Source organism: Trichosurus vulpecula, chromosome 2 (genome assembly GCF_011100635.1).
Source record: "Trichosurus vulpecula isolate mTriVul1 chromosome 2, mTriVul1.pri, whole genome shotgun sequence".
Classification (NCBI taxonomy): Eukaryota; Metazoa; Chordata; class Mammalia; order Diprotodontia; family Phalangeridae; genus Trichosurus; species Trichosurus vulpecula.
Window position 1 is genome coordinate 27,944,936 of NC_050574.1, and position 14,499 is coordinate 27,959,434.

At 43.0% G+C, this 14,499-nt stretch overlaps 1 protein-coding gene across 3 annotated transcripts in view; it reads right to left on the reverse strand.

Moving 5' to 3' along the window:
• Nucleotides 1–644: 644 nt before the first annotated feature.
• CCDC27 (coiled-coil domain containing 27) overlaps nucleotides 645–14,499 on the reverse strand; it is a 37,150-nt gene continuing 23,295 nt past the window's right edge. The window contains exons 7-13 of one of the 3 annotated variants that reach the window (XR_005009650.1): nucleotides 13,065–13,304; nucleotides 10,594–10,840; nucleotides 8,826–9,901; nucleotides 8,567–8,644; nucleotides 7,741–7,953; nucleotides 2,401–2,505; nucleotides 645–835 (exon numbers count right to left, since the gene is read on the reverse strand). Coding sequence is in view for 1 of the 3 variants with exons in the window: in XM_036747636.1 (XP_036603531.1) it covers nucleotides 716–835; nucleotides 2,401–2,505; nucleotides 7,741–7,953; nucleotides 8,567–8,644; nucleotides 8,826–8,956; nucleotides 10,594–10,840; nucleotides 13,065–13,304 (1,134 nt within the window). In the remaining 2 variants the exon portion in view is untranslated. The remainder of the gene's footprint in view (nucleotides 836–2,400; nucleotides 2,506–7,740; nucleotides 7,954–8,566; nucleotides 8,645–8,825; nucleotides 9,902–10,593; nucleotides 10,841–13,064; nucleotides 13,305–14,499) is intronic. The other 2 variants (XR_005009651.1, XM_036747636.1) reach the window with 2 other exon arrangements.

A 14,499-nucleotide genomic window follows, 5' to 3' on the forward strand; every position in this document is an offset into this window, starting at 1 on the left:
AGTTCAAATTTTACCTCAGATAACCTTTTAGTTGTGTGTACTGGGCAAATGACTTAGCCTCTCTCAGCTTCAGTTTCCTGAGAATTATATTAGCACAAATCTCTCAGGGTTGTGGTGAGTAGACAACTGTGAAGTACTTTCAAGCTTTAATGTGCTAGCTGTTGTGCTAACAGAAACCCTAAATCATTTCACCTTGGTCAGCAATGCCCAAATGAGAGAAGGAACATTGCCTAGAGAATAGTCCTTGTCCTACCTACCTTCTAGGGTTTCTATGAGGAATAATAACAGCTGTATATTATATGTGACTCTAGGGTCAGAGCCAGAGCTGGGGCTCAGCCCGAATTGGGTAACCATTAATGTGGAAAGAGAAAGGAAAAGAGCAAATGTCTGGGGCAGAGAATGATGGGAGTGGAAAGACCAGCCTAGGAGAATGATAGGAGGAGAGAAGCAAAGGATGGGGTGGGAGAGAGGGAAACATGACTAGGCATCTGCTGAGAGGGAGCCTGGAAAAAGTTGGGGGGCAAGTGTTAATGCTGCTGTTGGAATGAGGAAGAGTCTTTGAACATCCCAGGCATACTTGTGGGTCCATCCCAGCCAGGGCTCTGAAATTGGAGTTAAAAAACACAGACACTGGAACAGTATATACACCTACTAGAAAATAGCTTTTGTCTCAGCTTGGCTGAACAAATCATAAGAGATTTTCCCAGAATGGATGTTACTTCCCTTTCTTGGTCTTGGGGGTGACTGGCACCAACTCGGTCTGGTGGAGGGGGGGTACTTTCACCCCTTTCTGTTTCAGCTGCTGATAAAAGTCCAGTCGCTCGTTAATGATTCTCTATAAATGAAACACATCCAAAGAAGAAAATGACTTTTCCAAGCTTCTCAATCAATAATCAATGAGTCAAGAAACACTGATTATGTACCAGGTGTGGTGCTAAGTGCTGGGGATACAAGAAGAAGAAGAAGAAGAAGAAGAAGAAGAAGAAGAAGAAGAAGAAGAAGAAGAAGAAGAAGAAGAAGAAGAAGAAGAAGAAGAAGAAGAAGAAGAAGAAGAAGAAGAAGCAGCAGCAGCAGCAGCAGCCAGTTTCTGGCCTCAAGGAGTTCACAATCTCTATCTTTTCCCCTCTTCTCTTGCATAGGACTCCCCTAAATGACACCAGCCAAATGGAACCTAGTCCTTTGTCCTCTGAAATGTCCAGAGGAGGAATGTGGCCACCTCCTTTGGTGAACCAGTCCAGGATTTCACCCAGAACCTCAAGAGCTGGAAGAGATGCCCAAGACCATCTAGTTGGAAGAGCTATCTGAGACCATCTAGATATCGTAGACCAACCTGTATCTAAGCAGGAATCCTCTCTATGATACAACATGGCTGAGGAATATTCCTTTTGGTTTTGGGGAAGCAGGGCAGAGCCCAGAAAGGTAAGGCCCCAGTTGGGGTACAATCACAGTGGGAGAGGGGCAAAGGGGTGGGGAGAAAGCCTTCCATTTGGCGTCTTCCCATTTTAACTCTTCATTCTTGCTAACTAGTTGGCATTCTTGCTAACTCAATTGTTTCTATGTTGCCGAAGGGCTATAAGCACTGTCAGTACCCTTCAAAAACCACTGTCAGTACCCTGGTACAAGTCACAATCATTCCACCCTAGTTACACTTCTGTTTCCAGGTCCTTCCCATGAACCTTCAACTTTGAGAAGTCCTAAAGTCCAAACTTAATCTGTTCCACAGCAGTACTAGTCTGCTTCCCCTTGTTCTGTCCCCGATGATTGCAAACAAGGACTTCATCCCCAGTCAAGAAGATCATTGGTCTTCCCATCTACCCATCACTACCCACTGCTCGTTTCCTCCAGGTTATAATAGTTTCTATATTGGGGTGATGACAAAGAAAGAACTTGATGAACATAATTTCTCATTTTTATTTGATGCCAATCTAGTCCAGCCTGCTCTGCTAAACTTGGCACCTCTCTAGAATGAGTAATGTCCCTCAAGGAGGTGACTTTGTTGCTGATAACGCCCTTGGGATCAATTGTCTTCAAACTAGTCTAGCCTGTTCTAGGAGAGGAAACTTGGGTTGTAACTAGGGTATGGCAGTCAGAGCTTTCCCCAGGGTGCTGAATTTAAGCATGGCTGACAGCCGCTTAGTTAACAAGAATAATTAACTAAATTAGGAAACTATCACAGAATGAGCTTCTCCCTTAGGTTGTTTTCTCCTCCTCCTTCCCCTCCCTTCCCTATTATAAGTCAATGGTGAATTGGAGTCTCTGTTTTCCATTCACCGCACCTCACTCCCTAAACTGAAGTTCTACTTTTTATCATTTGCCCCAAGAACACAAACCTCTTAGTTACAATATGGGGAACAGTTATATCTATAAGCAAGGAGGCAAGGCGAGAAGCCAGGGACATACCTGCAAGGCTTCTAAGATGTCAGTGTCTGTAATTTCCGTAGCTGGAGACTTGATCCCTGCTGTACTAAATGCAGCCTGCATGATTTTACTTCTTAGCCTTTCAAGCTGTGGACAAATAGGGCGCCAGAATCAGAAGGTTAAAGGTTAAAGCAGAAAATGTTTGTGAATGGACAAGGATACACCACAAAGCCTTTCCAGAAAATGTTTAGCCGTACTGGGAGCTTTCATTCCCCCAAGGGCAGCAGCCTCAGGGAGAGGTACCCTTGAATTAAAATCCCAAGTTCAAGGGCCCCTTTGCCCTCCCTAATGAGTGAGGTGGACTGATGGTTTCAACTCATGATCACATTTTGAAATGAAAGGCAATTTGAAAAGATTTGACTTCTGGCTGAAGTATTGATGAAAACAAGCCAATCAAAGAGTATGAGAATGTGCGGCATAGAAGATAAGGGCTAGCCTTGGAATTAGGAAGACCCGTCTTCCAATCCTGCTTCTGACACTTAATAGCTATGTGATCTTAGAAATTAAGCTGGATTCCTGACCTGCATTGGTGAGAGGACTTTCTCCATCAGGAATTCCCTACACAGGTTTGAACCAAAATGGATTTTTTAAAATGCCTTTTTAATTTTGAAGAAGGTGAATAAATATAAAAAGATAACAAAGGAAATGGGCCAAACTGGAGGGATTACCTGCACCTATGATGTAAAAAAGAATAAATAAATAGATTAAAGATATCAAGAAAACTTGATAAATAATAGATGGGGAAAGAGGAGGCACATAAAAGTGATTATTGCTGTTATGTTGCTGAAGTTTATTTCTTCTGTTTTCTTTTCCTTCCTTTTAAAAATTCAAATGTAAATGGCTGTAATTTTATGGTTTGTTTCCACATGTTAATTAGTGTGCTTGTGTTTGTGGAAGGCCCCCAGTATCTTGGGTGGACACCTTGTGCAAACTTAATGGAAGTCAAGGCTGACTATGGAGAGATAGATGGGCAAATGTAGATGAACTGTGATCTGCTTTGCTGGAGGGCATCTCCACATGAATGAGATCACAGGACCATTGGAGCATTATTTGAGTTATTATATTTACAATAAAATAATTTTATTTCATGAGTATCTGCATATATGCAGATTCACGAGACCATAGAATCTGGGACGTATAGCCCAACCAATTCACCCTCTACATCAAACCTAGTCTAGAGGCAGTGAGGTGGCACAATGGAGTTCAAATGTGACCTCAGAGATGTCTCCATCTCTGTCTGGCTCAATATTCTCAACTGTAAAATGAAGACAATAATAGCACCCACTTCCCGGCAGTTGTTGTGAGGATCAAATAACACTAAACAAAGTAAGATAAATTGCTTAACAGAGTGCCTGGCACATAGTAAGCACTTAAAAATACTTGCTTCCTTCCTTTGTTCAAAGACCTTTTGGGACAGTGAGCCCGCCACCTCTCAAGACAATCTTTTCCACTTTGAGATGTCTCTAATTATTGCAAAGGCTTTCCCAATATCGAGCCTCAGTTTGTCATGTTGCTCCTGGTTCTGCTCTGTGGGTCAAATAGAACAAATCTAATCTTTTTTCCACTTGAAATCCTTGAAGAAAGCTATAACATCTCCCCTAGGTCTCCTCTTCCCCTGACCAACCATCTGTAGCTCCTTCAACCACACCTCATCAGGAATGATTTTAAGTCCCCTTTCCATCCTGATTGTCTTTCTCCAGAAGGCCTCCATATCATATGATTTAGTATTTTGGACAGTCTATCAGAGAAAACAGTACTCCAAGTACTCATGGATGTTGGGAGTTCATTTTGGCTGACTATAGGTGTGAATTGCACACGTGTTTCTAACCCATAAAAGGTATAATGATTAAGGATGCTGCTGGAGCTGGCCAGTGGAAGAAGGCAGCTGCTTGGGCATGGGGGTCACACCGTGTTGGTCATGCTGCTAAGTCCTTCAGATGATACATCTGACAGGGGGTTGCCCATCATGTCCAATTCAGGGATCTCCCCCACTTCATGTCCTTCTTCCTACAGCCATTGCCCATCCGATTCAATTCATAAACATTTTTATGTACCTACTATGCACCAGAACCTTGGGGATAAAAAGACAAAAATGAATTGGTCCCTGCTTTCAAGGATCTTACATTCCATCAGGGAAAAACCACACACACACACACACACACACACACACACACACACAAATATATATATACAAATTGACTATAATGTAATTTGGGTAAGAGATAATATGTGTATGTTGATACATATTTCCATATAAGATATATACAAGAAAATACAAGATAATTGGAGGGGCACTAGCAGCTGGATGTGGGGGGTGGAGATTAGGAAAGGCTTCATTTAGAAGCTGATGCTTGACCTTTGGAGCTTTGAAGGAAACTTAATGATTTTAAGTGGTTTTTATGAAGCTAATGATTTTAAATGAATTCTGGGCAAAGGGGATAGAGAGGGCAAAGACACAGGGGTAAAAAGTGAAGTATAAGAGGAATAACCAGGAGGTTGGGGGTTTGGTTGGACTGTTGTGTACCATGAGAGGACTGTGTGACAAGACTGGAAAGGCAGGGGTCAGGCTCTGAAGGGTCTTAAATGCCAAACAAAGGAATTTACATTTGACTCTGGAGGTAATAGAGAGCCACAGGAGTTTATAGATTAAGGGAGTGACGTGGTCAGACTTGTGCTTCAGGAGAAAAACTTTAGATGTATTGGAGAGTGATTTAAGGCAGACAGACCTGTTAGAAAGGTGATTCCAGTCATCTTGATCATGCATATTGGGAAACAGAGGACGAAGAGTTGAGTACAATTATGAGACGGCAAATGTGAGTGACTAAAAGGATAGTAGTATTAGGGCCCTGGACAGAAATAGAGATATTCTGACGAGAGGTAAGGTTCAGAGAAGAAAGATAATGAGTTCTGCTTTTGACATGTCAAGTTTGAAATACTTAGAGAACAATTACTTTGAAATGCCCAAAAGACAGCCGGTGATATGGGACTCTCTCAGGGGAGAGAGTAGGGCAGGATATATGAGTCATCTTCATCGAGATGACAATAAATTCATGAGAGTTTCTGAGGTTGCCAAGAGAGAAGAGAAATGACCCCAGGAAAGAGATTTGGGGCACCTTCACATTTAGTGGGCATGACATGGAGGATGAAACAGTGAAAGAGGTTGAGAGGGAACCATCAGACAGGTAGAAGAACCAAGAGAGAGGATTGTCAAAAAAATGAGAAGAGAGACTGTCTTGGAGGAGAGGTTAGCCAACTGTAGCAAATGAAGAGAACTGAGAAAGAGCCATGAGATTTGGCAATTAAGAGGCAGACCTCTGGTAACTTTGCAGAGAGATGCTTCAGGTGAGTGATGAGCTCAGAAAGATTTTGTAAAGGGTTGGGAAATGAGTGAGAAATGAGGAACTGGAAGCCAGGAGAGTAGATAGCTCTTTCTAGGAGCTTAGCTGTGAAAGGGCAATGGACAACAGCTTGAAGAGTGAAGAGGGTCAGGTGAGGGTTTTTTAAGTCTTGAGAGAAGTGGAGAGTAGGTGATGATTGTGGAGCTGATCTTCTGGAGAAGATGGGAGGGTGTGGGATGAAGGGCACATGGGACAAAGGGTTGGTCTTAGAGAGGAGAAGGATCATGAGAGACTAGGGTAGAGGGAGAATAAAGGAAGAGGATGCTGTCAAAGAGTTCTGAGATATAAAGAAAGGGAGAAGGAGGAACATATGGAATGCCTTCTATTTCCCCTGGAAAATATGAGGGAAAGTCTTCACTAGTGCAGGGAAAAGGAAGAAGACTGTGTGGGAAGTTTGAATAGAGAAATTGAACATCTACTGTGGGGAGGGCTTAGAGAATCAATTAGGGAAATATAAGAGCGTTGCTTCATTGCAATGAGGACCTGTTGAAATCAAATGACATAAATTTGTAATGAAACTGGGCAACTCCATTGCATGACCTCCTCTAGCTTTGCTCAGAAGCTTGCAAATAGGAAGAGAGGAAGCCGACTATGAGAGTGCCCTTACTCCTTACTCCCTCCCCAGTGACATCGATCCTTCTCATAAGGCACCCCATCTTCTGACTCTGGGCATTTTCAGTGGTTGTTCCTATGCCTGGAATTGTCTCCTACCTTGTCTCTATTCCACAGCTTCCCTGGCTTCCTCAAGACCCAGCTAAAATCCTGTTGAGGGAGAAATGAACCCGGGGATGTAGAAATCCCAAACCAAAGTTCCCAAGGCAAGGCCACCTGGAATGAATTTGGTGACCCAAGCATTCTTTAAGTCAAGGAGGCAAAGATTTATTATGCTTTATGTAAATAAAGCAGGCAAGAGTTCATAGGGAACCTGCAACCATAAAGAGGTGCAGGGGGAATCTTTATAGAAGCTAATAGGGGATTGTGGGGGGGGACATGTCAGTTAGGTGTTTGGGGGTGGGATTAGAGAGTGGTTAAGGCATGGTTGGTTCTTAAAGGAACATGCACATTTAGTCTCTACCATGCAGGTGTATTACGCAGAGTTCTCTAGGAAATAGCCCACAGGGGGGTTACTGGGGGGTGTGGTTTTTACTGTGAAACATCGCTAAATTCACTGTTGGTCGGGCTAAAGGGGAATAGTTTCTCATCTAGTGTTTTGTAAGACAAAATACTATGTCTGGGAACCTGGCCCAAAGCTGAGCCAGACCCTAATTTCTAACAGCTTCTGCTTGGGAGTGAATAGTAAATATGGTTATGACTCAGTGTACAGTCAATTATCAGCATCCAGAAATCAATCTATAACTGGGCATAGCTGCTTACTGAGGAAGAAGCAGAGATAAGCTGGGGCATGCTGCCCTTTAACTAGAGAGAGACAGCCTGGGACAGAATATATTTTGAGAACTAGATGTGTTTATGAGAACTGGATGTGTCTTGGAATTGTGGTTCAAGCACAGGCACCCAAGCAGAGGCTGTTAGAATTTAGGGTCCGAGCACAAGCACCTCATCAATCCCACCTTCTCCAAGAAGACTTTCCCAACTCTCCCCTCCCCTGCTTCATGTTAGTGTTGATTATCTCCAATTTCTCCTGTATATGTTTTGTTTGTATATACAGCTATTTGTCTGTTGTCTCCCCCGTTCGACTTTGAGCTCCTCGAGAGCTCTTTTGTCTTTCTTTGTATCTCCCAGCACTTAGCTCAGTGCCTGGCACACAGGAGGTGCTTAATAAATGCTTTTTGATTGACTGGCTCACGGATTCTCATAGTCATCTGGCTTTGCTTGTGATCTAGTGCACAAGTAGCTACAGGGAGCCCAAACTCCGCCATCTCCCCACGTGTATGGGAAGTCCTGTGGAGGAACAAATAGTTTTTACCCGGGCTTGGCAACTCTCCAGGAGCACTCGGTACTGTTGCTCCGATAAGTGCATTTCTTCATAGCGGTTCTGGAGGTCCTCATGGTTCTGCTTCTGCCGGTTCATGTGGTTTTTGTCTAGATTCACCTGGGCCTGCAACTGATTGATCTTGCTGTCATACTCTGAGATGACCTCTTCTCTCTTCTTTAGTTCAAACTCCAGCTCAGCTACATGCTAGGGAAAGAAATAAGAGATAAAATGGAGGACAGACCAGCCCCCCCACTCGAAAGACAAGCTGGAGGAGTAAGGTCAAGTTTAAATAGCTCAAAACTGATCAAATTCAATGTTCCCCACATTGCTGGCCAGTACCCACTAGCATTCATATATTTTGTCTATTAGCCAAATCCTGTTACAATAAATTCCAAGAGACTGTCTATATTCTTCTTTTTTGTTTTAAATGGTGCTAGAGTTTTGTGACAATGGCTCACCTACTGGGTTTGGAGTCTGGAAGGCCTGAGTTCAAATTTCACCTCTGATACTTATAAGCTGTACGATCCTGGGCTTCTGTGCCTCGATTTCCTCATCTCTAAAGTGAGGGCAATGTAAGCTGGCTACATCCCAGGACTTTTGTGAGGACCAAATGAGAGAATGTATATAAAGCACTTTACAAACCATAAAGCGCTATAGAAATATCAGCTATAATTACTTAAAATAAGTGCACCAGCAATTGCTGCTTGGGAATTCTTTTGTCAGAGAGAGATTTCTAGCCTTCGATCTTGTTGGTTGTAACAGGATTTGGCCTATGGTAAGAATGACAATGATATTTTCAATCTAAAAATACTCAGACCTGTCTGAGGTTAAGATTGTCCTTCTCGATGAGGCCCATCATTTCTTCATGTTTTCGTTCTTCTCGGAGGCTGGCAAACTAAAAAACAAGGGAAGGAGGATGTTCAGTGTGGCAGCTGCTTCCCTGGGGTCCTAAGACCCAGGAGCAGGCCTGGAACAGGGCTGAATCCAAGGGGAACTCAGTAGACATGTGCTCATTGGGTAATAGAATGAGTAGGAAGCAGCCCCCTGGGCCTCCTGGGTCTGGAGGGGGATAGAACCTTGTCCGACATGGCTTGAAGCTGAGCTTTCCTTTCTCGGAGTTCCTTTTGCAGGGTTTCCTTTTCCAGTGTCGTTTTTTGCAGCTGGGATTCCTGGAAATCTACTTGTCTTTGTAAAGACAGAATAGTTCCTGAAAGAAAAAAAAAATAAAAGAGAGGAAGAAGAAAGAGTAGCCAGAAGGAAAAAAAAATAAAGAGGAATAAGAAGAGAACAAGGAAAAGAAAATAAAGAAGAGGATGAGGATAAGAAGGGGAAAGGGAGAAAAAAGGAAGGAGAGATGAAAAGGAAAACAGGAAGAGGGAAAGGAGGAAGAGAAAGGGGGAGGAGAAAAAAGAGAAGGGAAAGGGAGAAATGAAGAGAGAGGGACAGAGAAGAAGAAGAGGATAAGAAGAAAGAAAAGGAGGAAAAAAGAAGAAGAAGAGAGTTAGGAGGGAAAGGAGAAACTAACTAACAAGAGGGAGGGAATGAAGAAAAGGAAGGAAAGGGAAGGGAGAAGAGTAGAAAGAGAGAAGATAAGAAAAAAAGGAAGAGGATGAAAAGAGAGTAGGAAGGAGGAAGAGGAGAAATGAAGAAGAGAGGGAGAAAAAAATGGAGAGGAAAAGATGAAAGTGAAGAAGAAAGAAAGGAAGAAATTTAGGAAGAAAAGGAAAGAGAGAAAAAGGAACAAGAGGGAGATGACAGAGAGGAGAAAAGGGAAATGGTGAAAGAAGAAAAGTAGAAAAAGAAGGGAGAGGGAGAAAAAGAAGAAGAGGAAAGGAGGACAATAAAAAGAAAAAGAGAAAAGAAGAGAAAAAGCATTAGGAGAGAATGGAAAGAAAAAAGGAAGAGTAACAGGAGGGAGAAAATGGAGAGGAGGAAGGGATAGAGAAGGAAAAAGGAAAATGAGAGAAACAATAGTAAGAAGGAAAGAAAAAAAGTAGAAAGAAGGAGAAGAGGAAAAGGGAAAGAAAAAAGAGGAGAAGAGTAAGGGGGAGAGGAAAAAGTAAAAGAGGAGGGAGAAAAAAGAGAAGAGAGAGAAAAATAGGAAGAAAAGTGGGACAAGAAGAAAAAAAATGAGAAAAGAAGAGAAAATAAGCTTTAGGAGGGAGTGGAGAGGGAGAAGAAAAGTAGCAAGAAGGAGAGAATGAAGAGGAGGAAGAGGGAGAGGAGAAGAAAAAGAAAAAAGTAGCAAGAAAGAGAGAATGAAGGACAAGAGAAGAAGGAAAGAAAAGAAAGACTAGCAAGAAGGAGAAAATAGAGAGGAGGAGAAGAGGAAGAGAATGGAATAAAGAAAGAGAGAGAAAAAGAGAAGGAAAATCAAAGAAGAAAGAGAAGGAAAAACAAGAGAAAGAGAGAGGGAGAGAAGGTGAAGAATAGGAGGAAGAAGAGGAAAGGCAAGGAGCAGAAAGGTTCATTGTGTGCTCTCTGAGACACCAATGCCAGCTGGCCCACCCTTGCCCAATAAGATCCCATAGATTTCCATCCTGGGGCATCATTTTCCTCTCTGTCTCCTCACACCATCTCTCTTATCCATCTTCCCTTTAGGAAGTCCTGTTCAAATTCTAGAAGTCCCTCTTGTAAATTAAAACTACTGACCTACTAGTGTGCATGCCCTTCCTCCCCTCCCTCTGAACAGAGCTGCTCGCTGCTTCGATTTCCCTGGCCCCTGTGAGCAAGGTGTCCAGAAAGTGATAGTCAAAGGGGTCACCCACCCCCTGTACCCCACTTTCCAGAGCACTCAAAGTGAGTCCGCCCGTTTGGGCTTGGCAACCCAACATGGCATCATACCTGTGACAATTGAGTACTCATTTTTCATGATTTCCAACTCAGCCCGGAGCTCGTCATTCACCTGCTCATACTCATTCATCCTGGCTATGAGTTCTTCCTCTACTTCCCTGTCTAAATACTCGATTCCTTCTACTACATCCTCTTCTGACACTTTCTCATCTTCCTCGATGATTTTGGCTTCTGTTTCGCTATCACACTCGTCAGGGAGGTGGGGTGGTTTTCGGATTTTTCCAACAAAATGAGAAGCCTGAGGAGAGAAGGGGGTGAGGGCAGGGAGAAGGTGCACTATTTGGGGAGTTTTTCAATAGCTGTTATTATTCTTCCATGCTTTTCATCCTCTTGGAAGCCAAAAAGTGGGGAATGATTTTGCCATAGAGAATCACAAAGAATTTCAGGAGTTGGAATGAGCCTCAGTCAATTGAATGTCTATTTGTGCAAGAATTCCCTTCTGAAGGCATCTCTGAAAGGCAGCCATCCCTACATTGTTTTAAGACCTCAAATGAAAAGGGAGTCTGTCACCTTCCAAATCACCCCATTCCTATTTGGGAGTCTCTCTTTCATTGTGAGGAAGTTTTTCCAGACCTCTAAATTAAATGAGCCTTTTTTTCCTTCAACTCCCACATCTTGTTCCTAATTCTCCCATCTGGGGCCAAGCTGAACAAGACTAATCCTTCTTTTACAAGACAGTCATTCAAAAATTTAAAGACAACTATCAGGTCTCCAGTTCTCACACTCAGTCTTCATTTCTCTAAGCTAAACATCCCCAGTTTCTTCAGCCAAGCCTCCTACGGTGTGAACTTGAGACCTTTCACTGAGCCTGCCTCTAGGTCCTTTCCATCTTGTCCATGTCTTCCAAAAATATGGAGCCCAGAACCAAATGTACTACTTCAGATTTCATTAAGAGCAAAGGGTACTCCTTAGACATCACACATTTTGTTTCACACTGTAACTTACCATATATTTTTAAAGCACCTACTGTGTGTGAGGTGCCTCCACAAGTGTCATTTTATCTCATATCTCTCTTGGTGTCAGTGAGATCCATGAGAGGCAGGCAACATGTTTTACATAAACTCTGTATCTCAAACATTACCAAGCGCAGTGCTAGGCTTGAAGGAAATGCTGGATAAATGTTTGTGGATGTATAGATCAATGAATGGATGAACGAACTGAATGAGGAATCTGTTCAGTGAGGCAGAAATTTGTAACCCTATTGTGAGGCTTAGGAAGAAGGAAGCTGGTTTTTGTCCAGGTTTCACACTCAGAAGCACTCTAAAAATTCAGAATGGAGTGGCTTTAATAAGATCTCTTGTAGATTGACCTCACCCAAGCATGAACTGCTTTAGAGAGCTCCTTATGAGGCTTAATTCTTTCTATTACTACAGTAATAGAAATATTACAAATAGAAGTCAAAGAAAGTCCCCTACAAAAAGTCATGACATTATTATAATAATAACTGACTTTATATGTTATTGCAAAGTATTTTCCAGGCATTATCTCACTTGAGCCTCTTGACAACACTTGTCAGTAGATTTTTTAAAAATAAGTAGCTTCCTAATAATCAGAGCTATCCCAAAGTGGAGTGGGCACTAACTTCAAGCAAAGGCTAGCTGACCATTGGTTGTGGATGTTCCATTGGTAGGGTAGGGGTTGGATTAGACAGCTGCTGAGATTCTAGTCAACTCTGAAATTCTGTGATTGTCCCCATTTTATAGAAGAAGAAACCATCTCAGAGAGGTCAAGTGCATTACTGAGGGTCACATAGCTAGTAATTATCAGAGGAGAGATTTGAATACAGGTCTTGACTGTGAATGCAGCATTCTGTAAACTTCACCTTAAGCTTTGCCAAGAATGGGACAACTCAGCAAAATATTGAATCAACACATGATGGGTGTAGTAATATACATATTCTTTTTGGAAGATGATGCTACAGACCTACCCCCACAAAGGCATGCTTTGTTAGTTATTTTTTTCTCCCCTCTCTCTTTAGCAGGGTGGGTTTACACTGAGCACATCCACACTTCCAACAGCACAGATCTATATGACCACTGGCTAGGGTTAAAGAAGCAGTCTCTGGCAATGGAAAACGAAAGAGATGATATCGATAGGGGGCTGTTCAGTAAATAGAGCACTGGGCCTGGAGTCAAAAGACCAGAGTTCAAGTCCAGTCTTAGACACTTACTAGCTGTGTGACTCTGGGTAAGTTACTGAACAACCTCTTTTGGCCTCAGTTTCCTCAACTGTAAAAATGGCAACAATACAATAGTATCTGTCTTGGAATTTGGCATCCTAGCAAACAACTCACCTAGCCCTTGGCCTTGCTCTGGCTTATCAAAGGATGACACTTTGGAGAGGGGTATTGCTGGGTGAGAAGGGGCTGAGAAACACCCCACTGGCTGGACTCATGGGGTGAGGTAGCCAACAGTTGTCTTTCCCCATCTAAAGCCCTTCTCCACCCTCCCACCCCATCTTACCTCTTTCATTGATCTTAGTAGCTCCTCTTCATCTTTGGTAATGCTCCCCGAGGTACTGATATGTCTTGCCTCATGGGGTGGGAGGGGCCCATAACTGTCTATGCATGTTCTGAAACCTCCATCCTTCACCTCCGCTGTGATGCTCTGTCCTTGGATTTCAGCATCCTCATAAGTTGCAGTGGAAAGAATACTGGTGTCCTGACTTCCCCTCATGTCTTGAATAGTCGGGGTATCTTCTGGCTATAGGATGAATTCAGTTGGGTCCAAAGTGAAAAGTGGGTAAGGATCTGGAGGATGAGTTTTCTTTAGGGCAGGAATTCTTCATCTTTTTCAGTGTCCTGGATCCCCCCTTGGCAATCTAGTGAAGCCTAGGGACACCTCCTCAGGAAATTTTTTTAAGGCACAATATAAGACATGTAGGATTATGATGACATTGAAATCCAATGATCAAAACTATATATATATATATATTTTAAAGTTCATCGACCCCAGGTTAAGAACTTCTGGAGTAGGGGGACTGACACAGAGGTCAACCTTCATCCACACCACAAACTTTTCAGCTTTTAGTCCCAGCTCATAGCCCAGAATGACTGGCTTTCAAATAACTGTCAAGGAGTCCAGGTTGGAGTATGACATACAAATGAAGCAGGCCCAGCATGGGGTGTGGCCCCTGGTGTCCTCTCCTCCTCTCTGTCACAGCAAGCAGCCCTGTGGTAATGAGCATACTCATTTGGAGAACTAAGGGGGACCCACACTGGACTTGCTTATTTTTGCATGTTATTACCCAGAATGCCTTGACATTTCACACCTATCTAACAGTCCCAGTGGTGAGCAAGGAAATTAAACACATTTCGGGTGTTGTTTCCTGGCTGCCCCATAGATTGGTGGAAAACATGGCTTTGAGCTAGCCTCTATTTGCCTGGGGTCTGCCCTGAGTGTGAAGATAAGTCCATGGGCAGAAAGGTGGTCAGATTGAAGAAATAGCAGGCTGTAAGAAAAAGTCTATCTATCAGTTCATCTGCTTCAGATGCAACAAGATGTGAGGTAAAAAGGGCTGGTCTAGGAGGCCCTAAGCTGGCCTCAGTTTCCCTTACTCTAGCATGAAGGGATTGGACTAGAGGTCTTCAGAACAATGCATTCCTTTGGCATCTAAGGTCTCCTCCGGCTCTGACCTTCTGTGATTCTGATTCTGATTCTCCAAGGAGATAGAAGGTCTGGGGGACACTTTGACAACCAGTAGATTGGGGAGCGAAAGCTGACTCAGAGGCTAATGGCATTATACAGCTGAAGGGACTTCGGGGATCACCTGATTCAACACTTTCATTTTATGAAGGCAGAATCTTATACTCAAAGAGAAGGGCTTTAGCCCTAAAGCTTCCAGCCCTACAACCTACCTACTATCCAGCCTTCTGCCTACTGTCTTGCCTCCTACCTC